This window comes from Pagrus pagrus (genome assembly GCF_965226575.1).
Source record: "Pagrus pagrus genome assembly, chromosome: 15".
NCBI classification, from domain to species: domain Eukaryota; kingdom Metazoa; phylum Chordata; class Actinopteri; order Spariformes; family Sparidae; genus Pagrus; species Pagrus pagrus.
Genome location: NC_140199.1, coordinates 3,587,256 through 3,613,870, shown reverse-complemented (window position 1 = coordinate 3,613,870; position 26,615 = coordinate 3,587,256). Strand labels below are relative to the sequence as shown.

The 26,615-nt window shown below is 42.4% G+C and overlaps 1 protein-coding gene across 2 annotated transcripts; it reads right to left on the bottom strand.

The window, feature by feature from the left end:
• Position 1: 1 nt before the first annotated feature.
• pdxkb (pyridoxal (pyridoxine, vitamin B6) kinase b) lies at positions 2 to 26,365 on the bottom strand. 2 transcript variants are annotated; one of them, XM_084375065.1, is made up of 11 exons: positions 26,043 to 26,365; positions 18,060 to 18,114; positions 12,187 to 12,291; positions 11,820 to 11,903; positions 10,072 to 10,106; positions 9,526 to 9,611; positions 8,225 to 8,270; positions 7,939 to 8,050; positions 7,697 to 7,833; positions 7,276 to 7,342; positions 2 to 155 (listed from the first exon to the last, which is right to left on the bottom strand). In XM_084375065.1, the coding sequence occupies exons 1-11, from the start codon at positions 26,121 to 26,123 to the stop codon at positions 145 to 147; spliced, it is 819 nt and encodes a 272-aa protein (XP_084231191.1). In that variant the 5' UTR covers positions 26,124 to 26,365; the 3' UTR covers positions 2 to 144. The 2 variants fall into 2 exon arrangements, with proteins under 2 accessions (XP_084231191.1, XP_084231190.1); XM_084375064.1 differs by lacking the exon at positions 2 to 155 and adding an exon at positions 3,349 to 6,557.
• Positions 26,366 to 26,615: the final 250 nt, after the last annotated feature.

Genomic DNA, 26,615 nt, shown 5'->3' with positions numbered 1-26,615 from the left:
CTTAACCCTTCACAAAAGGTCGTCGGCCTGATTGGTCATGACGTTAATGCCCCAGGCTGCTCTCAATCGTTGCTTAGGAGCCAGTCTCCACTACCTGCTGCTCAACAGGTGATCTGAATCGACTCCAAACAAGCCAGAGGGAGTTTAACGTTCAGCTGAAATAAAAAGATAGCAAGTACCAAATAACTGACTGCCACAGGTATATATGAAATACCATTTCTGCTATATGAACACACTGATGATGGCTTCTAGCTGAAACATATTTGTGTTTTCTTGAACATTAATAGGATCAGGTTAGACATAAAATATCCTAAAATCATTCAGCCAGTAAAGGAAAACATCTGGACATTAAATTTGAGTCAATGGGTCACATGACCTGGAAGCTATTTAAAAAAATGCAGATTTTTCATAAAAAATATTCACAAAAAATAGAAAAAGCACCAGAATCCAACACACTTAAACATAAAATAATAATGTCATTAACAATGAAATGTAATAATCAGATCAGCCCAGTTTTCATAATTCTTAATCTCTCTTTATTGCATTAGAACATACATTTCTCATATATATCTATATATATATTTTATAAATGTGAATTTGTACACTACAATCTTTTATTGTAACATGTTAGAAAATACTCGTAACGCTCCAAAAACATAGCACTAAAAACAGTTACCAAACAATGATTATTACATTTCCTCGTTTTGTTTTGGCCACCAAGAACAGAATAACAAGATGGCGGAGATGAAACTGTCGATCAGGAGAGGAGGGGACCACAGTGGGACACAATCGATTGGAGCCGTTGCGTTTTTTTTAGTGGCGGCCATTTTGTGGCCAAACGGACGGGGGGAGAGGAGACGGGGGGGTCGATCACAACAGGTACAGAGAGGAGGGGAGATATGAGGAGGCGATGGACAGTGTGGAGCATCAAACAAAGCCAGATGAGGAGGGCTGAGTTACTCGTAAATATCTAAATGACGGACAAACAGAAAGGTGAAGGGCCGGATCACACAGGACGGAGCTCACTGCTGCCTTTAAAGGTCGTTCTCAAGTGTGAGTGAAACATTTAGAGTCCTGCCTGGTTACTGTTGGACCATCTAGTCTCCAATTAATATTTAAAAAGTGTAACATTAAATGTCAATACTTTGCAACTTGGCTTGTTTTACCAACCCCACAGTGAATCAACAGCCAAACTCTGCAGCTCTCCACTCACTGTTCTCACTTGCTGGGCTGAGGAACATAAAATCATAGGTCGTTGTTCTCAGCCGACAAACTCACACAAGCTGATTAAATGCTCCCTGCTTAGCCAAAAAAGTGGTTGACATAGGAAGTTGACTATTGAGCAAAGTCTTGAGCAAAGGAGTTGGTGATGTATGGGGGGGTAACACTTTCAGGAAGAGACATCTGTGTTGCCGAATGTGACGGTTAAGTAAGTGTTTCACTTCACACATCAACGACAAGTATTTGGGGATTTTTTTTTTAGTGTAGCATAAAGAGAGCGTGCAGCGTGCCATCCTGGTCGATCGGGCCCAAAGGCAACCATGTTCAGTAGTTCGTAAGTGACCCCTGGATGGTTGCACCAGCTGTTTGTAACTTCAGACTACTAAAAACAGTTTGGACCTAATTGATATTCATTGTTACTAAATTTTGTCAGGTGTCACTGTTACATACTGTCAGCTAATTGAACTAGCTACCTGATAGCACTAGGGTTAACATTCATTATACAAAATGTTGTGCCAATAAAACTTAAAGACTACATAATCTGCAAAATAGTCTGCTATGTTAGCTCACGTATTAAAATGAAACGTTTTTAAAGTTAAGAAAACATTTAAAGTTATTATTTAATGTGAGTTTAACAGTAAAACTCAATTAATCCTGCACTAAATGATTAATTTAGCCTCTTAAAATGGTATTTTTGTTGTTATGTCAAAGCTCATTATGCACAGTAAATCCCTGTGTTCATAGCTAATTGCTTTTGATTGGTTTGATTGAGCTTCTTCTGTGTCGCGACAACCAAATTTCCACATTCCTACTCGCCGAGACGTTTCTAAAGTTATAATGGTGCAACTCGATTTTTGGTAAATCACACACACACACAGAGAGAGAGATTTACAAAGAGCTGGTGCAACTCAATCCAGATGTCTAGCAGAGGAATGGGATGTAGTTAAACAAACCAACAGCAGCAGTTAGAATGGAGGAAGAGTCACTGACAGCAGGGTGAGTAGCAGCTTTTTTCTTTTCTTTTTTTTAAAACAAGAGCGCAGCGACGTTTGGTTGTATCACAAAAGACACGGCAAGCAAGTGGAGATAGAGACCAGCCGGGGAACGGTAGTGACAGTCTAGCAGAGCGATAGCAGGAAATCGGGGCACAGTAAAACCATCTAACACACACACACACACACACACACATACACACACACACACACAGCGAGGCTAAGGTTTAAAAACTAGCGTTACAGACACGACACTGCAGGGAGGCGGGTGGACAGGCTCAAGGAACAAGATACTGAATGTGGCTGGGCGGATGGGGGAGAAAGAGAAAGAGGGGATGTGAGGCATCAAGGAGAAAAAACAATCCTCTTTTTGTTCTGCAGATACGGGAGCAGGGAGTCGTCAAACACTGCGTAACGTCACAGAATGATTGTCCTCTTGAACACACCTCCCCTCCCCTCCTCCAGTACACTATTATCACCCTCCTCCTCTCTCGTCCTCCACGTTTGTTAGTTTTTACTTTTCAGGGATTTCCTCTCACATGTCACATGCACGCACACACACACACACACACACACAAAACCCTGTGACCATAAAGGACATTTATATACACGTGTACACACACACACACTCGCTCACACACACACACACACACAACACGCACAGACACAACAGAGAGACACATTTTGACCCAATAATACGGCTGACTGGTTTGTTAACAGGAAGCAGAGGATTGGATAGTGCACATGTTGATTATAGCAGAGCTCAGCTGATTGGCCGAGCGCACAGACACAGCAGGTCTGTTATTGATATGACAATCAGTGCTACAGTGGCACAATACAACTGCACTGGTACAAAAGAATCAATATTAACTATTGCAATTTTTAAAAATGAGACTGTTTTTTCCCCCCATAATGAGTCCAAGAGGTGTTTTCAGATTAACTTTGAGTCTAAAACAAAAATTTTAGGGCTCAAACGAGAAATCAATTAGTCGTTTGACAGAAAATGTAATCATTTATCAATCAAAACTGCTAAAAACAAATCTGGAAAGTGAAGATTTGCTGCGTTTCTCTGTTTTGTATAATTGCAAATTAAATATTTTAGGGTTAGGGTTAGAAAAATCACAATTTTCTGTCATTTTATAAACCAAATGACTTTAAAGAGAATAATCAAATCACATGAATCGATAAAGAAATCATCACTTGCAGCCCTAATTTAAACAGAACATTTAAGCAGATGCAATCTCGTCTCTTCCTCATTTCAGGCGCACTGTCGAACAGAAGTTTGCAGTCAAAAGTACCAACATTTAAGACGTGTGATGTTTCCTGTCCTCCCCCCTCCTCCCTTCTCTCCCCCTCTCCCTCAGTGAGCAGTATTGTGGAGTTATGATGTCAGGTTCCTAAGGCAGTATCACAGTACAGTCCATAGAGAAACAACAGCAGTACAGAATTACACTGGTCTGCCCAGAACCTTACATCCAGCTCAGGTGGGACACTGAAGGCATCTGGATTTTTTATTTTCCTTTTTTTTTTTTTTTAAGCCTCCGGTTATTTGGTTTCATTTTTCCAAAGTTTTGTTGCCAAGCAGCTGTTTCCTGTTGTTAAATGATTTACTGAACATTCAAATCAGGAAGCAACGAGGAGGAGGGGGTTCGGATGTAACTTAAAAAACGTTAAAATCTCTCTGAAGTCTCGTCTCTTGTGGCGCCCTGGTAGCTCAGCGGGGCACATTAAGGCACATGCCAAGTTCTCGCGACATCATTGGTTTGAAACCGGCTCAGGACCACTGTCGCACGTCTCTCCTCACCTCGCCTCTATCACACTCCACTGCGGAAAACAGATAAAGTCTGACATATCAACCCAAAGATAGTATCACTTAAGACTTTGTATCACATCAGTCAGACAACATGGCTGCTTCAAGGTCGCAAGCTTGAGTAGCTAATTAGATGGTTAGGTTGACATTTTAATTTTTTAAGCAAAAATGTTAAACATTTGTTGGGTCCAGCTACTTAAATGTGAAGCTGTGCTGCTTTATATCACTGTGATCTGAATATCTTTGGGTTTTTGGGACTATTTGTTGGGAAAATATGAAGAAGCAACCTTGGGTTCTAGGACGTAGTTATGAGCATTTTATTTTAATTGTAAAGATAAAACAATAATTTGAAAAGAAAATAGATTATATTACAGTTATATCACAGATCTTCTTTGCTTTGCATCACTCATCAGTTTACAGAGTTAGCAGTTCAGGTTTCTAACCTTTTATTTAACGTAAAAAACTTTTCCCGTCATGTTTAAATTGGACCTGCTGACGTCGTGTCTGTTGTTGGACCACAGTGGAGTGTGACGTGAACCAAAAACACGTTTATCTACAACAAACATCTACAGAGCTGCTACTGGACGTTGGGCGAAGTCTCCCGCTTCTTTTTTTACAACTTCTCGAGGCCTCCAGTAAATTCAGTGGCACAACTCTCAGATATAGGGTTCTGGGCCAGAGCTGGGCCGGGAACCGCCCGGCAGGATGTGGGTTGGTTCTGGCACCGAGGTAGCCAGTTTCTGATTGGTTAGTAAAAACCGGCCGGGGGACGGCGCAGACGGCTCTGTTTGTCCATTTTTCTTTATGCTGAGATGAAGGAGGTTCAACTATACACTATGAATATTAGACAGTTACCTATTACTAACAAGTGACAACGACTGGAGCCGCTGCAGCCTCCGGGAGTGCCAGAACCAGCCCAGATGTCTCTGGTTTCGGTGATATTGTAGTGCGGTAGTGTGGTCTATAGTACAGTAGCATCAACACAATGGTCCAATAGACATATCAGATAGAAGATATCATACAGATGGTCCAATACAGTTATAGTACAACATCTATACATCAACTATACATTGTGCGTTTTTTTTTTCCTTTGTTATATTTTCAGGGGTGTCAGGGGTTAGACTTGGTCACCATTACATCACTGCTGTAAGACGGGGAGGGGGTTGAAATAGTTGATGGGCAGAGCCAGAGATAAACAGTGTCTGATCATTGTGGTCTCCCAGCTCCACCAGTGTTAGTGCTGCAATCCTGCTACTTGGCAACTGGTGTGGAGGACGAACAGAGGACGTGAGCTGAGTGGCAGTAATAGAGTAATTGTAATGTTTAATCATTTGGAGGCAGAGACCACATTTTGCCGAACACAGACGTCATGTGATAATATTATAAGTCCAGTGTAAACTGACGTGTTGTAACTGAACAGGTGTGAAATTGGACTGCGGCTCGTAATCTGCTGAGCAGCTGTGAGTTCGGTTACACTGATGTTGTTAAAGCGATGACAGTTCAGCCACAGAGCATCTTTTAGTTGATCTAAACGAGCTGCGAATGTGTATTTATGCTTGTGACACACGCAAACAGGGAAAACAACTCTAAACTATATTATTAATGTGGCTGCTGAAGCACAGACACTTGACGTCAGCCTTGGAGTCATATCCAGGAGATAATGTCAGTAAAATACAGACTGTGCATGTCCCACAAACATCAGGTGGTCATTTCTAAAAGACTTTAAGATCCCTGGTAGCAGTAGTCTGGTGCAGACGGGGCTTTAGTGTCATTTCTCAATCCCAAAATGACAGAAAAGAAAAATTCTTTATAACCACAGAAAACCAACTAACACTTTTCAAGTTGTAGTTTTACTCCAAGGACACAAACCTGCACCACGCTTGGACACTTTTGTCCACATCTGAAATTAACAGATCTGAAAAATGTTCAGACGACTGAACCTTTGAAGCGGCCTCCAACAGACCTCACCACCTTGATATTTTGTCTTTTTTTAACCGTTATATTTGGCATTTTTTGCATTGTGCTTGTGGTTTTTGAGTGAGATACAACACTATCACTAGCTTTCTGCTCACATACTCTGTTAGGAAAAGCGGCAGCAAGAAGCCGCCACAGTCCGACCTGAGCAAACTGTCTATCCATGGCTCTGGTTTCCAAACGGGTTTCTGGGTAAAAGGGCGGGTTAAAGGTTCTGTTTCAGGGGTTAGGACACTGAGGACTCGAAGGGTTAAAGGGTTTCAGGGTAAAAGGACTAAAGGGGTTACAATACTAAGAGGTTTCAGGAGTCTGGATGATGAGTTGTTGAAGTTTGGAAATGACAGTCAAGGTTTACAGTGATGAGAGATTTACTGAGATACAGGAATTTGAGAGATTTATGGGTGAAGAGGACACGGTTAGTATGAGTCTTATGGGTCGGTAATGTTAGGATATGACTGTGGCCTCCGTAACTATAGCAGGGTCCTCTATGTCTGCTTTACTTTGAACCATCCGCAGCTCCAGCTGGGGCGGACTGGGCCTCCGACCAGGTCCTGCTAACTCTGAGGGAGAGAGAGTGATGGGGGAAAGGTCGGGGGTGGGCGGGGAGAAATGCAGAAATGAATAAAGATAAGCAGTTATTTTAAATCTAAAAGCCGGTTATCATCTTCAGAGCTGCATGACAGGCCAAACCTTTGCAACGCATAGCTTGTAAAAGTAAGAGTAGCAGCAGTTGAGACCTGCTGAACGTTTTTACAAGCTGCTGCTGTTAGTGCCACCTGAACACAGATGATCGTTGCATCTGTAGTTTTTCTTTTTCACAATAAAACATCTTAAATTCTGAAAAATGAGTTCAGAGATGTGTGAAGGTCATCACGTGTTTGTTCCTCCACTGTAAAATGTAAACACAAAACACTGAACGTCTGCAAGATGGACAGCTAGTAGTGTCGTTATCTAAAAATATAACCCTCATAGTGCTCACGGTTGTGATTGCAATCAAATTTACGGGACAAAAATAGATTTTAAGGAGGCTTCGTGAGGAGTACACAGGATGACAACTGTGTTTTTATTTGTTGGTTCATTGATTTTTATTTCCCCTGCTCATGGTGGCAGGTGGGGAAAGAAAAGTGCGATCATAAAACAGGAAAAGCTCGTTTAGAGACGTGAGGAGCTTCGTCAGATACTTAATAATATTACAGCACGCAGACAGCAGGAGATAACAACATAGTTTTGAGCCAAGTCAAAGCTTTAGACATTGTTACCGTGCTCTACTTTTCTTACCGTGAGCGTACGAAATGGTCCTCTGGATAACATGGTGCATCACTGAAAAAGTCTTCTCACAGGCCGTCTGATAGAGAAAGAGCAGGAAGAGTGAAATTATTATGATTTATGACCCGGCACTGGGGTAGTTTGGGCTGAGACAACAAGGTTCTGAGTTTAGCAGGGCTCTTGAGAAACTGATAGAAAACCATTTGCATGTCTAACGCTGTAATGATGACATCAGAAAAATAAGAAATCAAATTAAAATCTGTCCTCTCTCTCTGCTGTAATTTGAAATGTGAGTGCCTGACACCTCCCTGGTGAGTCTAATCTAATCTTCTGTCACTAATGTGTGTAACATGACGGCTGTTTGTGATTTATTAGCTCTCGTGTTTTGTGTTTGTAATTACGACTGTGACGGGGAGCTTTGGTGTTTTCGTACCTTTAGGTCATTGGGGTAGTGGTGTGTCCACGCTAGCAGCATAGCAGCAAACAAGTCTCCAGTTCCTACGAAGACGGCGTCCACCTTGGGAACTTCTATTCGAACTCTCTGTGTCGTCCTGCTGCCGTCGGGACGAACTGGACAGAGGAGCACACACACAACATGTCGAAGGGTTCATTTTGGTTGGTTAGTCTCATAAATATATACATACAGATGATGCATATGCACTGAATGTCACGTACCATGGCGCTGACTGCCCAGCGACACCAGGAAGCGGTCTCCCAGTCTGGAGGGCAGATCAGAGGAGGTGATGACCACTGTGTCCGGGCCCATAGCATGGAGGAGGTCCATGACCTGCAGAGAGTCAGTGAGTGAGATACTGAGGCATGTATTCAATCAGCAGGAAGCTTATAAAGCAAGAAAAATCAACAAATGTTAGATGACAAAGTGCAATTCAACAGTTTAATCTGTCACCACAGAAATTACTCAAGAATGGAGAGAAAGATTAGATGGTGAGTGATTTATTACCTCTACAGCGTCTTTCTCTGTGCTGATGTTTTTCCCCGTCAATAATCTAAAACACAAGGAAACAGAGGACCATTATGTCGACAGCACCAAAACAAAAACACTGCAAATAAAGTCATTAAACAGAAACACGCAGAAAGTCTGCAGACTTCATTTGAATCAAAGAAAAAGATCGTTTGAGCCAAGGTCATTCTGCTGTGCAGAGCTCAGGAAAGTGAGCTGATAAAAACCCTTTATCGCAGGGAAGGAACAGTGACGTTGGGTTTCTCGGTGTATCTGTGTCCCGTGACTCTGCATCAGAAAGAAGATCGTAAGATGACTCTATGATTTAAAAAATAGATGCCAGGAGAAATACTGTTGTCTTGCATCCTGAATCCAAACCCTTTACTTTAATTCTGCTTTTCTCCAATCTGAAGAAGTAGAGAGATGAAGCGGAGAGTTTTGTTCTTCTGTGTGTCAGTGTTTGCTCTCTACAAGCCTGTCAGGAGGAATTTATTCAAACTTATTGAAGACGAACCACTACAAAAAGGCAAAAATCCAAAGTGGACGGAAAAAACCTTAAATCAGTGTCAGCAGTTGCAATGAAACACCACTAGGTGGAGCAACTTGACAGTGAAGCTGAAGCGATAACTGAGTGGAGACACGGTTATCTGTTAAACTGTGGCTTAATGTGTCTGTTCCTCCTCAGCTGCAGCCATTTAGTCAAGACAGGCGAAATCTGAACAAGAGAGCAGCCAACAAAAAATGTGGGAAACCTCTTTTTATCTGCCTGTTTCTCCATGTGGATCATTACAGTGTCATACAAACCAAACAAGAGACACTGCGATTTAAAAACCTTGAGATCAACCTGTTTGCTTCATCGAACACAGCTTCAGTTCCCAGGGTTTTAACAGATACCAAGTGTATCTACGCATCCAGTATTTTTCCATTTGGTGCAACTTAGCAGCCGAACGAAACAAACCGTGTAAATGAGATTACGTACTGTATGATATATATACCGACACAGTAATTTAAAGTCTTTAGATCTGCGTAAATCACGGTTTAAAAGGGTGAAACCAGGCAGATAAGAGGGGAGCTCGGGCACACTTTCAGTTAATTCGTTCCCAAAATTTCTGGAGCCACAAAATGAGGGTGTTAGATAACAGCATGAGTGGCATTACATAAAGATTCAGAGTTCAGTGCATGCGTCGCTATTCACACAGTTAGAAACTCAGAGGTGCAGCTGATAGAAATGAAGTTAGATTATTTACACTTAGTTGTATCGGTACAAATCTTTAAATATGAGAAAGAAACGTGTTACTCACTCAGCCTCAAACTGGTTGGGAGTTATAATGTCAGCAACAGGAACCACCTTGTTCTTATAGACCGGGTAAAGGTTCTGAGGAACGTACTGTGGAGCGAGAACACAAACAGTTCAGTAAAGGAAGAAACGACACACATTAATGAGCAGGCTCAGTCGATTTAATGCTTTTCTCTGATGTGTGTTTTCATGGTTTTGAATTATTAAGTGATTAACTGACACAATACGATCTTAACCCCTGAAAAATCTGCACGATGTCATATATATATACACACACACACACGCAGAGTGAGTCACTGTGTATATGTAATGCTGTCAGATCACAATAATCCATCTGTCAGTGAGAAACGAGCCTTGTAACACTCCCCCAGAGCACCAACACACTAAAACACACACACACACACATACATATGCTGTACATACAGATACAAACACACACAGGGATGAACACTAAAGCCCGCCCACACACATTGAAGGCACAGAAATCCTGGCGACACATCTATCTAATAACACCAGCTGTACATACAGCACACAGAGGGACTCATCTCACCATAGATCCATGATCACCGAGGACGGGGTCACACACTGAAACGACAAGAACACATTCAGAGTCGGACCTCGAAAACGCAAACACATTACATGAGTGCTGCAGTGATGGGAGGGAGGCATGAAACTGGATTTGCAGATGTAAACATTTCATTTTAAAAAGTCAACATTTTCTGTCTAACAGGCGTCACCAGCGCCTCTCAGAGGCTGTAATGTTCGTTACAGCTCACAGTACCAGAGTGCCAGGGGGAGCGACCAACACACTAATGGTTTTTCTATTATTACACCCTCAGTTGTGGAGATTAAAATGCATAATTTGTCCTGAGGGTGGAGCGAGACTATAGGTCATGATAGGTACTTTCCTCATGCACTCACACAACTGGCCACAATACACACATGACACTAACGAAGAAGATAAGCCTGCATTAATTGAGTTTTTGAGTTAATATGTAAAATAATTTATTCAGTTGAGTCTCTGTCTGGTTGGTAATGTAAGTCTAAAACTCTCCTCATTGTTTCCTCTTGCTCTCCACTAACTCCTCTAGAAACTATCTTGCTCTTTAAGCGCTACATGCTGCAGAGTGTTCACCAGCTAGTCGCTAACTTGTTAGCCTGCTGGGTGGTGACGGGCAGGTAGAGTAGGATTATCAGAGCTGAAAGAAGCCGTCTGCTGTTACTGGAAACACAACAAGAGCAGTGAGAGTGAACCAGAAAAAGAAAAAGCTGTGTGCAGTGTACAGCCACTGACATGAAGAGCTTCTTGTAACTTCTTCTATCAGTGCCATCGTATTGTTCTCTTCATTATCAATCAGGTCGTAACAACAGAAAGATAAACTGAATCCTTTCATCACAACATGACACCTGTGATTAATGTAAAAACACAGAATATCTGGCCACGTACAGACACACACAGACTCAACAGTGTACTTTCTGTCCACAACAAAAAGTAGTTGAGTAAACACGAACACATTATGCATGTCAGCCTCTGGTTCCTTATTATTTTGAACAGCGGCAGCAGGTCGTCACTACATGCACTAACTCAGTGTCTACAGGCCAAGCTGCACCAGCCCTGATATGAGTGAAACTGATTTGTGCAACATGAAATGAAAAATCCTCCCGGCTGAAGAGAAAGAGAGAGAAGTCACGAGAGTCCTCAGTGAAAACTGGATCTCACAGGAAGCTACTTAATGTGAGAAACTAATGAGTTTCAAATATTCAGAAGTTTCACATATTAACTGTTAATTTGATCCTGTTAGGGGATTTTGTTTCACTGTCCCACAGCATCTCTGACTTTATGTCATATTAAAGCTCCAGTAAATCATATTTTTATAATAACAAATGGTTTCATGTATTGTGGAAGGAGTCGCTCGACAATTATCACCCGACTCTGCATCTCAACAGTTTCTTAGCCTCTTTTAGCTCACAGCAACATCTGCTCTCATCAAGACAGCTTCCAGCAGCAGCAGGCAGTTTGATTGGTGAACACAACGGAGCGTTTAGCAGCTGTAGAGACCGATGAAAGTTGAGGGTTGGTGGCCGAAGACAGCAGTCTGAACTTCGAAACCTTTGTTTCTGGCAGGTTATTTAAAGCTCAAGAGCACCGAGCAGCCTGAACCGTACATTAAAGGAAGAAACAGCTCTGAAACCAACTTTAATTAAACTTTACTTTCCAGAAAAATAACATCTTCTTTTTCTCTTGTCCTTTACTGAAAAACTGTTTTCACGATTAAATAAAAACAAGCGGTTACTCACCATACACCAGGTTTGGGTTGGCTCTCTTTAGCTCCTGAACAATGTCCACGACCATCTCCAAGAAGGACGTGTCTCTGGTATACCCTGAACACAACACACATATAGATTTGTCTCCTCTGTTTCTGTCAGTAGAGCAGCTCTGGTGTTCTGAAGGTGAACGCTTTCCAATTACTAAAAAAAAGTACTGAAACTGCAGCAACTTGTGAAAATGCAGCGTTTATACATTTCAATGCAAGTTTTTCTTAGATCCTCAAGATTTTCGCTTCGTTTGACGGAATAAAATCCATTTACAATTTGCACAGAAGTACTGAATGTAAACAAAGGTGGAGAAAGAGCTGAAATTAAAATTAAAAACTCAGATGTTCACCTGTTAAAACATAGTCGTACTGGTGTACGTTGTTCAGTTTGATTCCCTCATAAAGAACATGGAGCTCATCTGCTGTCAACACCTGGCCTTTCCAATGAGAGTAACCTGTAGAGAGGAGAGAGGAGGAGAGGAGAGGAGAGGAGAGGATGAAGGAGAAGATGGAGGAGAGGAGAGGAGAGGAGGAGAGAGGAGAGAGGAGAGAGGAGGAGAGGAGAGGATGAAGGAGAAGATGGAGGAGAGGAGAGGAGAGGAGAGGAGAGGAGTTATTGTGTTTGCCAAGTTGCTGACTCGAACCTTTTGCAATGATTTCTCCGTTCTAGCAACACACACACACACACACACACACACACACACACACACACACACACACACACTGCATGGGGTATGTGCCCTTTAAAACCCCCTATAGATGCTGACACACACATTAAAGCCCTCACACGCTCGTATCCTTACAACATTTCTATTAACCTGATTAAAATGTGATTAAACAAGTTTTACAATTCAGTTTAATTAAGTGAGGAAACTGCAATTCAGCTTGTGGATTAAGTAACAGCACAAAAAAACATCCTCTGAGGAAAGAAGTAACACGTTTGCACTGTTACTGCAGCAGCTTATTAACTAATTAATCAATTAGTTGTCATCTATTACATTAATAGCCAACTATTTTGATGGTTGATTACTTAGTTTGAGGGGTTTTTGTGAGATAAGAAATCTTTTTTCAGCCTCTTAGACGAGAATATTTTCTTTTTTCTTTCCTCCGGTACAACTGGAACTGAATATCTTTGGGCTGTGGACAAAACAAGAGATTTGGGAGACGCTGATTGTTTAATTTTCACCATTTTATGACATTTTCAAAGACCAAACAACCAACTGATGAATCGAGAAACTCATCAACAGATTAATAGACAATGAAAACAATCATTAGTTGCAGTCGTTGCGTTTCCTATCCTGCAGTTCCACATTTCTCACAGCAGACATCATCCAATCCAAACTTCATCAGTCCATCTTTGCAGAATAAAAGTTAAAGAAACATTTTGGTTTTGTCTCTCCTCTGCCCACGTGACCTCCGTTTGTAACTGAGCAATGTGAACTGAACACAGAAAGGAAATGTTTGGACTGCGGCTCAGAACAAAGAAAACAAGCTGTGTGTGAACATGAGCCTATAAAGATTCACATGAAGTACACAAACACACTAATACATGCACACACACACACGGAGCAGCAGGTCTTAGTGCAGCCTGCAGCCACAGTATCTGGTGAGCAGGGACAGGTGGGCGGCTGAGGGAGAACGAGGACACAGACCCCTCGACCAACAAGCACACCTACATGTGTGTGTGTGTGTGTGTCGAGATGTGTATTGTGTGTATTTGTACATCTGTTAAGCACTGCATGTACCGATAAGGACGTATTTATATGTGACGCGAATGCCAATGTAAGCATGCGTTTGTGCACGTCTGTCTGCGTATGACATGTTTGCTGCAGGCCGATGATGTCGCAGCTCCAGGTGAGTCACAGCCAGGTCACGTGGCGGGGGGGTTCTGGTTGCTAAGCAACAAGCCGGGAGAAAGCCAAAGGGGCTAAGAAATAGAGATGAGCAGTCACAGCGCTGTGTGTGTGTGTGTGTGTGTGTGTGTGAGAGAGAGGGAGGGAGGGAGAGTGAAGGCAGGCCTACAGATAAGAGCTGCTTCTGTCGTCATCATTCGCTGCTGTCGCAATTCACAACGTTTACCGCTGCGTCCTGTCGATCGCTCTCTCTCTCTCCACTTCCCCCGTCTTTCTCTCCGTCGTCCGCTGTCTGTCTCTCTCATTCAAAAACACCCCGTCTCTCGTTCTCTCTATTCACCTTCTCTGTCCTCATCGCCCAGCATCCCTCTCCTTCGAAGATGCACACGTCTTTTTCAATCTGTCACACCGAATTACAGACTCTCCTTGAAGAAATTGCAAATGTAGGGTTGCAATAGACAAGATCTGATTAAAGGAGCGCTCGAGTCTCTGGCATTTTTTACGTTAAGGTCACTCAAATAAACACAATTTACACTGTAGACGTGAGGGAAGAAGACATTTCTTATTCTTGACATCGTCCTCGGCGGTATCACTGTCTGCTCTGGACGCAGGCCGATAATGACAGCGAGCATGAAACCTGCGATTAGAAAAGTCATTCTTCTCTGAGTCTAATTGGTCTGTAAAGATTTAAATTGAACTTGGATTTAACCGGGAGCTGACAGTGATCACGTCTAGGTCGTGTTCAGACAGACAAGAGCACTGTGAGAAAACAAAGCGCTGTGGGAGAGATGTTGAATCTGGCTCAAACTTTGCCGCAACGCAATCTAATTCAATCAGGCAAGGCCCAAACCCCTGACTGTTTCATTAACAAGGGTTGTTTTAGTCGGAAGTTTGGATGTTTGGTAAAAAAAAACAGGGAAGTAATCATCCAAGATGGATATTCTTGGAGAAAACTTTCACAGAAACTTAAAAAATTAAGTCACAGCTGCCTCATCCTCATTGTTACAGGACCGCCATCAAGTTCGTCAACTTGATGTCTCAGCAGAAGTTAAAGCGACGGGTGGCCGACTGAAAAGCATAACCCAGTTGCCGTTTTGGTCGCCACAAACACCTCTGGAGATGTCTCAAAGTATCCTTAACAACACCCAGTTTTGTCGCCACAAACACAGCTGGAAATTGAGCCCAGTTCAAATGTTGAAACGCAGTCTTGAACTGTGGTCACTGGCTGTCTGTAACTACAACACTGTAACAACCACTGTACTGCACATTTTGTAGAAATGCCAATATAGTACATGTGGCATGTACAAATGGTAAAGTATCAGTGGTTTGCAGAAACGTTAACTTCCAACATTTTATCCTGGCGACTGGCTGGAAAAGCAAAAGCACTGAACATTGTTGGGATCACTTGGGATAAAGTCAGTACATGGCTCAACAGTTTTTACACAGTGAGAATGACAAACCTAAAGTAAATGTTGGAACACGAATCAACTGCAAATAAAAAGATCCCGTCCTGAGGAGGAATCCAGCGCCAACATTCAGCAAACACAACGCAAACAGTGATTAAATGTACACAGTCGGACAGTGGAGACAACTCTCAGAGGGAACAGAAACACTTTGTTTCAACAGTAAGCTTCTGATAAAAGGGTCAGCTCACATAAATCACAAAATGAAGTAACAAAAGAAACACACAAGTGACGGTAGTATCTTCTCGAAGCAGATGTCTTCAGCTTTATTTTCAGAGGTCTTCAGATATTCATCTCTGAAACTTCTGCTGGTTTCCAAATCCCAAAGATGCGAGTGACATTTCATTTGTGCTGCTTCAAGCGTCAGAAAGCTTGTAGACACAAAGTCCTGCTGTCAATGACGTCTCAAGCAAGTGGATTATCCCTAAAGGTATTATATATTATTATTATATCATTAATGTTTGGTTCAAATTGAAGGCTACAACTCCTGCAAACAGCTCAAATGTAAATTACAGCATTTTATTCGTCTCTGCATCTGATGCCGCTGCAGACGAGTCCCACGCTCGCCCACACAACAACACTTATCCTACAGAACACCTACAATTACTAACTCAGCCTGCAACAGACTCCTTTCACTACCTTCAAGCTCAGTCACCATAACAATGACACGACACAGCCAACGTCTTACATCATGTCAACCCAGATGTTTAACAGACTGTTTCTTGACCTTTCCTGGTTGGACATTGAATGCAAGGAGTAAGTTTCAGTGGGAAGGTAATGATTACTAGACTAGACTACCATGACCTGAGGGAGTCAAGGTCATCCACTATGTACCACTCAACACTGTGAAAAACACCCAAAGGCAAACACCAAGAAATCTCTGGTACCGTATCGACCACAGTTTCCCCAAAACAGAGCTGCCACTGACATTTTTAACTAAATATTGTGTTTATGGTGGAACGTCTGAAATGGGTCAGACTGACGTACCAGAAGCAAAACATAACAAAATGTCAGAAAATGGTGAAAAATGTCGATCACCGTTTCCGCAAAAAGGCCAAGATGGCGTCCTCAAATGTCAAATGTTTTGTCCACAACCAAAAGATATTCAGTTTACTGTCATACAGGAGGAGAGGAACCAGAAAAAATTCACATTTAATAAACTAGAAACAGTCTTTCAGTCAATCAATTAATCGATCATCAATAATAGTTGACAACTTATTGATTAATCATTGCAGCTGTCACCATCACAAAGGCAAACAATCAGCTGTCAGCTTCCATAAGATATCTAAAAACAAGGAAAAGTGCGTTTCATTTCTGTTGATATTCCTCTGTGTTGGTGGTAATGAACTGGTTGTTGTGTCTTTTATAAGCAGTTAAAAATATAAAATAAATTAAGATCTCTAAGTGACCGCTAACGTGTCTTAACCATCATCCTGCACTGAACCTCGGAGGATTTCTGCGTCCGGATGTTGCTTGTATCCACAGTGAAGCAACAAGCAACAGCTGGGCAGATGTGTTTGTTTTCACAGCGTTCAGCTGAATCATTCTTCGACTTCAGTGTGCATGAATAACACGAGCTGAGAGCATCCATCAGTGCCAGAGAGGAGAGAGAGACACAGTGCATATTACTCATTCATGGGATTTGAAATTAGATCGAAATATTACAAGAAAAATGTGACGCAGAGGGATGACGCAGACGTCGCCTCTGGACCAATCGGAAACGAGATGCATCATCATTTCAAAAGTGTCTTTAAATCAGATTAATGCTGATGCCAGTCGCCTTTTTTAAAAAATCCTAATTGGATCAACGTAATCTGGCCGATCCATGAAACAAAGAACAGGAATGGAGAGCAAATGTTTCCCTTTTGAAAAGCATTTTATAATCACTGGCTTTGATATGTGCAGAGAATAATCTTTATTACTTATGAATTGCTCAGACTGTAAAAATCAGTCACACAACAATGATCACACATTTAAATATCTCTGTTGAAAGGTTTTTGTGATAGTCAATAAGCAGAAGACTCTTCTGTGTGAGGTCGTTGTGAAGTGGACATTGCAGGATGCAAGTAAACACACATTAACTGTGGCAGAGGGGAATGTCGAGGCCATGTTTTATCAGTGGTGTTAGAAAACGGGACAACAGACGATGATGTCAGGGCTGCACAATATATAGTGACATGAAAAAATACAGGAATATCCTCCAAATAATTAGAATAGTTAGATTTGGAAAGAATGAAACCAAATACAGTACTGTGCAGCCCCAGATGATGCACATTTATCGTACTTGTTTCTAGATACATGTGTAAAATCACAAGTTTGAATTCCACAACTATTTCAGTAATTGCTGAGATAATATCATGTGTTCTAATAATTGCAGCCAAGATGTTAAAAAAAAACTGGATTTGAGGGATTAAGTGCGGCAATTTCATGGAAGTTAAAGGTCAAAATCAACGGAGCAGAAGCTGAGATATTATTACTTTTAATCCTTAATATGTGTCAAGACCCCCAAAAATCATATACTTGCAATCTTTAATCTTCCCTCAGACCCTCCCTGCCTGGTACTGTACATGCCCACATCATATCCCGTCACAACTTCGACGACTCCGAGCCCAAGATCTCCAAACACGGACTGAATGTGAGTGGCGTTCCTTCCCTGAAGCTACTTGTGCGTCTGAAAGCTGGTGTCTGCCACCGACCTCCATTAAAACTTGACTCACTCAGCTGTCGACTCGTCAGCCTCAGCGCGGCCGCTGCCTCGATGACAAACCGTCTCTCTAACACCCCGTCTCACCACCACGGGCACTGGCTGACTCATACGCACCCACACACACTCATTAAAACACAGCGCACACACACAAACACACACACATATGCTCTCAAAGAAATATGCTGTTTGAGCCGTCTTACCTGTATGGTTGGAGAACTGGACGGAGTTGATGGAGTCCACCTCAAACCCTAAAACCTGGAGACAGGAGACAGATGAGGTGTCGGAGAGATTAGGAGTAACAGCCACGCTTGCTATAAATCTGACATCTCAACTGTTTTTCATATCACACTCCTGCACACACAGGATGCAAAGTGTGCAGCAACTAAAGCTGGACTGCTACATTTACAGAAAATGCCTCTACCTGTTAACAAAACTAATAATTGATTTATTTGGGCTAATTGAGGGCAGCAGAGACCAGCCATGAGTGGGAAGACAGACATTATATCTATGTAACTTAGTAGGTTTTCCACAGGTTGTCAGATACTGATGTTTTGGGTTGGTGGTTCAGGTCCGACACCAAGCCCAAACCTCCAGACGATCTTGGGATGAGACTCCACGATCTACTGAGTATCATGAGCGTGCATCTGGACTCGTCTGTGTGTCCACCCTCCGACTGTCAGTCCGATATTAACTCTCTTCTAACTCTTCTTTGGTCTCCGCCAACTCCTGATGGAAATCTCTCTCTCTTCAGCTGCTAAATGCTCCACTATGTTCACCAACTAGTCGCTGACTTTCAGGTGTGTGCAGTTTGGTGTTGGGCGGTTTGCTTACGGTCCGTTTCAGAGCTTTTTTTGTGGAAAACAACAGATAAGCTCACCATGAATTTGAGATGTTTCTAACAACTCATTTCCTCTGATGTTTAAAAAGAAGTTTAAAGGTAGGGAGGGCGATTCTGGAGAAAAACAGCTGATTGACGAGTCTCAGTCTCATGTTGTCAAGTACAGACGCTGGAGCTTTAACTGATAAAAGGTCTAAACAAACTTTATCTGACTTCATTTAACTCAGAGAGAAAGACAACATCCTGTATTAACATCAGCTGAGACCTGACGTAGAGCAGTGTCCTCCTGTCTCTCTGTCTTTCTTTAACATTTCTCTTTTAATTACCAGAGAGAGACACATGACCGATCCACGTGCAGCCAATTGTTATCTGAATGACTTTATTTAATTGGGCTGAGGACGAGAAAGCAGGCGAGTGAATGACTTCTTTGTTCTTCTCAATCGACTGTAACTTTGAGATACAAGAGTCTGCTTTCAGAGGCGGGAGGCAGCGTAGATATCAGCTGTGACCTTGGACGAACCTGTCAGCTTTTTTTTTTAAGTATTTTTCTGAATGGTGAAAAACTGTTTTTGTTTCATCAGCATGATACAGTCAGCGGTGTCAGGGAACGCAGACCGTGACACCATTTCTAATGAAAATACTATTTTTTTAGAGACAGGACCGGAAGAACAAAGCTCCTGGTGGACGTGAAGAAGTGTGAATGATTCCTTCCTTATTTTAATTTCCTTACTTTAATCAGGGGAAATCACAAAGATGGTTTGATCCCGGTCTAAACATCTGTTTCTGAGTGGTGAATAAAAATGTGTTGGACTCTTTTAGAGACAGGACACTTTAAGACATGAACAACGTGTCTTTTACAACATGTTCCTTCAGCTGAGCAGGAGACAAATTGACTAAAACTGTGTCTTTACGGCTCTACTGATGTACGTGGGGCTAAGAATATGTTATTTAGGTCACATCCTTTCTCGCTCTATTCACGAGCCTCAAGTCAGTGACACAGATAGACTGTTTACAATGTGCTGACGGTGAAGAGACTGCAGAGACGACATTTAGAAAATTAAGAAGAGTAAACATTTAGCCTTATTTTGAGGAAACACTTTCACACTTTTTGGTAATTTCCCCCCGATGAAGAAGCCATCTCGCCACTGAATGAAGAGGTTTTTTTTTTAATTAGCATGTGTCACAGTGCAGGCTGATCACATCTGAGTCAACACAGACTCACAAGACTATATTTACTGCATCGTGACTTCGCTGGCAGTCACTCAGCGCCGGGTTAGCTACAGTAAGTTCACTGTTTTGCACATTAAATGAACAAATGTGTGTGTCGCTCATCACAAAAATGTTACACACATGTTACGACTGTCTGTTTCCACTGTTTTCTGCATCAGCCTATAAAGAAGACAGCGGACGTTCAACAGTACCCCGCATTTTGTTCATGAGTTTATGGTGTCTGCACTGCAACCTACAATTATATAATCTATCAATTATGTTTCCTATTCAGTGTTAATAAGTGGAATGCCTGTGTAGCTGTGCTGCCGCAGCCCATAGTGATATTTTAAAATGGCCTATTTTGACAAAACAAGACAAAAACTCGAGGCTAGGAGCTCTCAGAGAGTGTACTGTGGTGCAGCGGGGCTTCAAGCTGAATGCTAATGTCAGCATGCTAACATGCTCATAATTATGATGTTAATATGCTAAAGTTTAGCAGGTATAATGTCTGTCTTGTTCACCATCTAAGTTTAGCGTGTTAACATTGAATTTTTGACTAAAGGAGAATCTGTGGATCACCAAACTGTATTACAATTAGTAGTCAGGGGACTGTGAACGTCTGTACAAAATGTCATGCCAACCCGTTTTGTAGCTGTCCAGATGTTCCAGTCGGGCCCAGATGAGGTGAAACATTAAATGTGTTGTCTTTTCACTGGTTTTCAGTTGAATGTATGTCAACAAAAGAGGAGCAAATGATCACATTTCTTTAATTTGCACAACTTTTTTTGAATCGGGGCTATAAATTCAGTGGAAATGAAATCGATTACAGGCTTGTCTGGTTACCAAACTAGAGAAGAAATGGATTTCTCACAAGTCTTCAAAAACATGAATATGAGGTTAATTCTCCTGTCTTTGCCCTTGACCATGGGCCTGGCTTTGAGCTGGAGTTGATCCCTATGATCCCCTTTTTCTTGCATTTTAAAGCTAAAGATTCGCTCTGACGACAGCAGCGTGGTGACATGAGCAACTAAAATATCCAAAAAATATCCAACCAGCTGAAGAGTCCTTGAGCAAAACACTTCATCCCTGCTCGTTTCAGAGACACTGCTCTGTACGTGACCCCGGGTTGTTGTTATTTATCAGGTGAGAAGCAAAAAGAAAACGTCCCTTTGAGAATAAATGTCGTAGTGTTTCACTAAGTTCTTATTCTGAGCAGCGTTAACAGATAATGTTTTAAAACCGATGAAACAAATTTAATTGAACTCAATCTGCACATCTAAAAATGCAGTAATCCCTCAATCCGGTGCCCGACGACAGCGCCGGTCTTGAATTTTGTTTTCTATGTGAAAGCTCAATCTATCCTGTCCAGCTCTGAGGCAGCCTGTCTCCATCTTCAGTGACGTCACCAGGAGGAATCCTGTGGCAGCCAATCAGAGCCCTGCTTCCTCACATCGCTGTCTCCTGCCTGCTGACAGGATTGTCTGTCCTGTCAGCAGGCAGAGAGGGATGCCCTGCACGCTCGCTGACATCATCATCATCATCATCATCATCATCAGCTCATCCCTAATCTTCAACACCAACTGAATCATGGTTGTGACTCTGAATAATGAGAGCAGCTCCTTCACTGACCCCGGGCTCTCTGTTTGAGTCCAAATTTAATTCTTGTGTTGGCTCATGTCCACAAGCATCAGTGGTGGTTCATTCACAAACTGACTGCAGTGCTCAGGTGCCAAATACAATACTGTCAAGATGTACTTATCAAGCTGGTGACAATGATCTACTTCTCTGACGGGACTCTGTCTCATTCAAGTTAAAACATGGTGCCTGAAGTATTCGTCTCATTAAACTGATCAGTTTATAAAAACCCTTCGATGCAAATTAAAATAAAAATAGACCCGATACTTCACTGCTGTCATACTTTAAAAAGTGAAAGACATTCTGCATGACTGGTTTAATGTCTCACCAGGAGAGGAGCGCACAAAGAAATCACAACATCGGACTTAGAGTAATTTATCTTCATTGTAAAATGCTATATTTAGCTGAAGACAGACTATTAAAGGTCTGGAATTGAGGTAGTATAACTTTCATGACCCTGCAAAGACTAAAGAGGCTCTATGACAGATACTGTCAGTAAATCAAACAGCATTAATGAAATCTTATTACACAGGTTGTTTAAAGCTGCTCTAAAAAATTATTGGCACCGGTGAGTTCTGGTGTTTGTGAGAGTACAGTTTAAACTGTCGTACCAGAGGCTTAAAACTATTATGTTATATTTCACTGGCTGTAAATGTGTAATTTTACAGAACACCGGTACGTTCAGAACAACTGGACTGAACACGTCGTACCTCAGTGAGGAAGTTCACGCAAGTTCAAGTGTTGAGGGACGAGAGAGAGAGAACGAATCAAGCTCATCGTCACAGCCTACATCGAGCATGATTGGCAGAAAAGAGGTCATGTGAGACCAAGGATCCATATTTTCCTGTTCTGATCATGTCAGGAAATGATTTGATTTGTAGGAGACGTAGACCAAAACCAACTAATAATCTCAGCATCACAAAATGGTCAAATTATCGTACATTATGGCGTTTTTGGTATTATTAACACCGCACAGAGGGTAAAATTAACATACAAATAGGATAATTATTGTAAATGTGATTAAAGTCGAAATTATTTTATTCCTACTTCTTAAATGTGAATATGTTCTGGTTTCTTCAGCTCTCTATGACAGTAGACTAAATATCTTTGAGGACATCTGCGGATGTCATTTTGAGGAATTTGGGAAAACACTGATCAATATTTGTCACCATCTCTGACATTTTTAGACCAGCAGCTGATCGATTAATCAAGAAAATAATCGACAGTTTAATCGAGAGTGAAAATAATCTTAGCTGCAGCCACAGAATAATAATAAATGTTGCTTAGGGTCGCAACGGTATGAAATTTTCATCCAAGCACTTCTCTTGTGCTCCAAGCTCCCAGTCTGTACCGCTAGATGCACGGCTAAACAAGCTAAAAAGCTAACGACCAGCTGCTACTTTGGTGATATGCTGCCCCCTTAATCATGTCATGTCAGAAATATTGGACACTCGTGACATTAGAAAGCCAAATGCTTCAATTAATCCTACTCGATGATACTGACAGTGAACTTCACAGTGACCCACTCTGGTAAAGCTTCAGGTTTAGTTCAATGTGCGGGTTAATATCAGTGTCTCGTGTTAGCTTCAGTAAGCTGCACTGGTAAACATGACTTCAACATTAGCCTGGTACAAACTGGCCTTAATCAGCTGTGGTAGTTGAACATTAATGGCTGCACTGAATCCTGGTGGTGACATGCATCAAAGCCCAGCAGCCATTAGGATAACCGCAAAATACATCCTGGGGCGCAGCGGGGCTAAAAATAGACTCGGCACTTCTCACAACAAGTGACTGTCTTTCAGGATGATGGGACGTGTACTCCGGGCCTCGCACGAGCCTCGCCATCACTACTGACTGCCACGACCGCTGCTGGTGGAAAAATATGAAACTAACAATCACCAGCATCATCACCGCGGCAATTATAGAGCCAAAGCAATCACCGTTATCATCCTACTGTCAACATTAGGGATCATAAAGGGAAATGACTCTCACTTTCTCATGGCCGGGAGGAGCTAATAACCTCCTGTGTCCTTTCATATAATATCAAATCAATGGTTTTGAATGCATTTGCTGTTTTCCGCTCATTATTCTGGTAGTTATTCATTCCTGTAAAGCTCTGCCTTTAGGTAACGGCTATATTACCTGCTACTAATGTAGGTGATGACTTAACCTGAAAGTCACTAGTCCTTATCATTAGGCCGAGGAACAGGACACATGTTGAGCTTCAACAGTTCTTCAGCTGTAAGTGTTTTAAAATCCACTCTGCTGACGAGCCTCTCTTTTATTAAGATGACCCTGTGATTAGGGGTACGAGTCACAAATACTGATACAGATTCAGATACCTGAACTTCAACCGAGTACTACTGAGTAACGATACATAACCAGTGCGCTAAAAAAAATCTAAATTAGGGAGAATAAAAGCCACAGAGCTTCATTTTATAATCTAGTGTCTCACTCAGGCGTAACTGAAAAGGTTACTGGAAAAAAAACCTGTTTAGTTGCATACAGGTGTGTGAGTATGTGTATGAGTCCTGCTTCTAATAAATAAATAAAGTGGTATCAGATCGGTGCATAGACGTGTAGTCACAGACTGGATCCAGGATTTTAGGCTGTATCGGAGGCGTTTCCTACACTGGTATCAGTTCTGGACACGACCCTAACATTACCACCCAACCATTATCAGTTTTCTTTACCTTTGTCGGCTGCTGCTGCTTTGACCATCGCTGGCTGTCAGTTAGTTTAACGATTATCTGGATTATCCATTAACACAGTGAAAGCAGCTAAGCAGTCATTCAGAGCCAGCGGAGGAGGATAGTGTAACATTACAAGTAGATACCAAGATATCGATGTACATTAGCTGATTTACACCAAGTATTAGTTTGAAGTCATGTATTTTCTCTCTGGTGGATACTTCTGATCCGCCTCAACTCTCTGTGATTTAAGGAGTTTCCTGTTTGTGCTGCGTTAACACCGCTGTCAGAGCCCCTTTGGACCCCCGGGAGGAGGTTTCTGTAATGTCCAGTGTAACGGTACACGTGGTGCTTGTTTGTCATTATGAATGAATCACTAAACTATAGGCAATGATCGCAACTGTACAGATTAACTCAGTACCACTTCAGACGGGGTGCGCGCTAACGTTTATAGCTTAGCAGGTACGGTGAAGCTTCAGGCTTTAGAAGGGGTCCTATTGTTTAGGAGGATGCTATTTTGCTGTGAAGCTTCAGAAATGATTTATGGATGAGAACATAATGATTAAATTTTCATTTTTTTAGGTGAACTTATCCTTTAAAGTGCCATAAAACAATGTACATCTCTGCCAGACATTTTACTCTCCATGATATCCTTCAGTCCATGATTCACCCGTGCAAATTACCAGACAGACACAATTTACTCTGCGTCAACTAAGAGGAAAAAAATATTATTATTATATATTTTCACAAGCAGCGATCAACACACTTCTTTATGGACTTCAGTCTTTGTTACACACATCTTAACCTTTTCCCACATTCTGTCCCAAGTTCATCAGAAAACACAAAGCAGCCAATAGTCGTATTGATTATTTGCCCATTCTGGAGCCGTCCAGCTCATCACTGCAGGAGGGTCGGATGTGTTTCAATCCAGATGTTCCCACACACATCAGGACCATCGCAGCTGTCTGACGGCCACCTGAGGCGCTGACACTGCTCTGCCTGGTTAACAGGCTGACTCCTGTGGACACATTATCATTAGCCAGCTCTCTGCCCCTGACAGGATAACAGAAGGATTTACATTAACCTGCGAGTGGAGGAACCAGTAGGGGTCATTTGATTAACACACAGCAGGTCCTGTTATCAGACACAACTCTGACACAAACTAGTCACTGAGTCAGTCTGCAGGGGGACATTTGTGAAGGATTGCATGTTATCTGGTGATGGAGGGACAGAAAAAAAACACCTTGCTCCATTATCGGACACCCTCCCAATGACAGGTGTCGTGACAGAGAAGAGGTCCTCCTTCATTCTCACGTCAAATAAACAGGAGACTGACAACAAGTAAACACCAGCAGCCATCATATGATCCATGTTCAACATCTGTCAGAGAGATGGTCTGTGGGGGGAGGTTAAAGGGTGAGGACACGAATCAAGCACGACACCTGACACCTCGGTGACAATAAACTATTATTAAATGTTTTTTTCTCACAGCACGTAAAGCAACATGATGGGTTTTATGGCCTCTTAAGCCGAAACAACAGGAGAAAACACAACTAACCGCCGCCACATATCAACTCATCCAGCGACGGTTGAGGCGGATGACCGATTTCCGTTACGAACTTTTGTACGATGTAATAACCGTGTATCACCGGAATAAAACCTGCATCCACGTCCATCTGTTTGGTGTTCACGGAGGGCTGCGTTCAGATTTTTGAGGGCAAAAAAAAAGGGGGGAACCGAGCGAGTCAGACGGGGTCGTGTCCGAGACGCTCCCGTCGTCCGATAATGGGTGCATGCGAGACGGTATTTACCTGTAACGGGAAAGAGGCGCTCTTGTTGCCCACGTATCCCCGGACGACATGGCTCTGTATGGACAGCACGCGGCATTCCATGGCGGCTCCCGGTCAGCCGAGGAGGGGGTGCAGGATAATCCGTTACTTCAACCGTAATAACGCGCGCAACACATAACAACACACACACAACTGGATCCGGGCACACCAGCGCTGCCAGTCAGTGACGAGGAGCGACGTTAGCTAGCTAGCTAACCCAACCGACCGACCAGCCGTGCGGCACACGCAGGATGGCGGTTTGTGTGTGTGTGTGTGTGTGTGTGTGTGTGTGTGTGTGTTGTGGTTGATGTGAGAGTGTGTGATGATGGGGGCGCGAGGGAGAGAGAGAGAGAGAGAGGGAGAGAGCGTGAGGTCCCACGCACAGACATGCGGGGACACACACACACACACACACACACACACACACGCAAAAGAGCGTGAATCTCGGCTAACGAAGGTGTTTGTTTACGTTGTTGTTAACGTTTGAAATACACAAAAGTGTGTCACGAGCTGACCAGACAACCGACAGGGGTCGCGTGCAGATACACTGAAGGA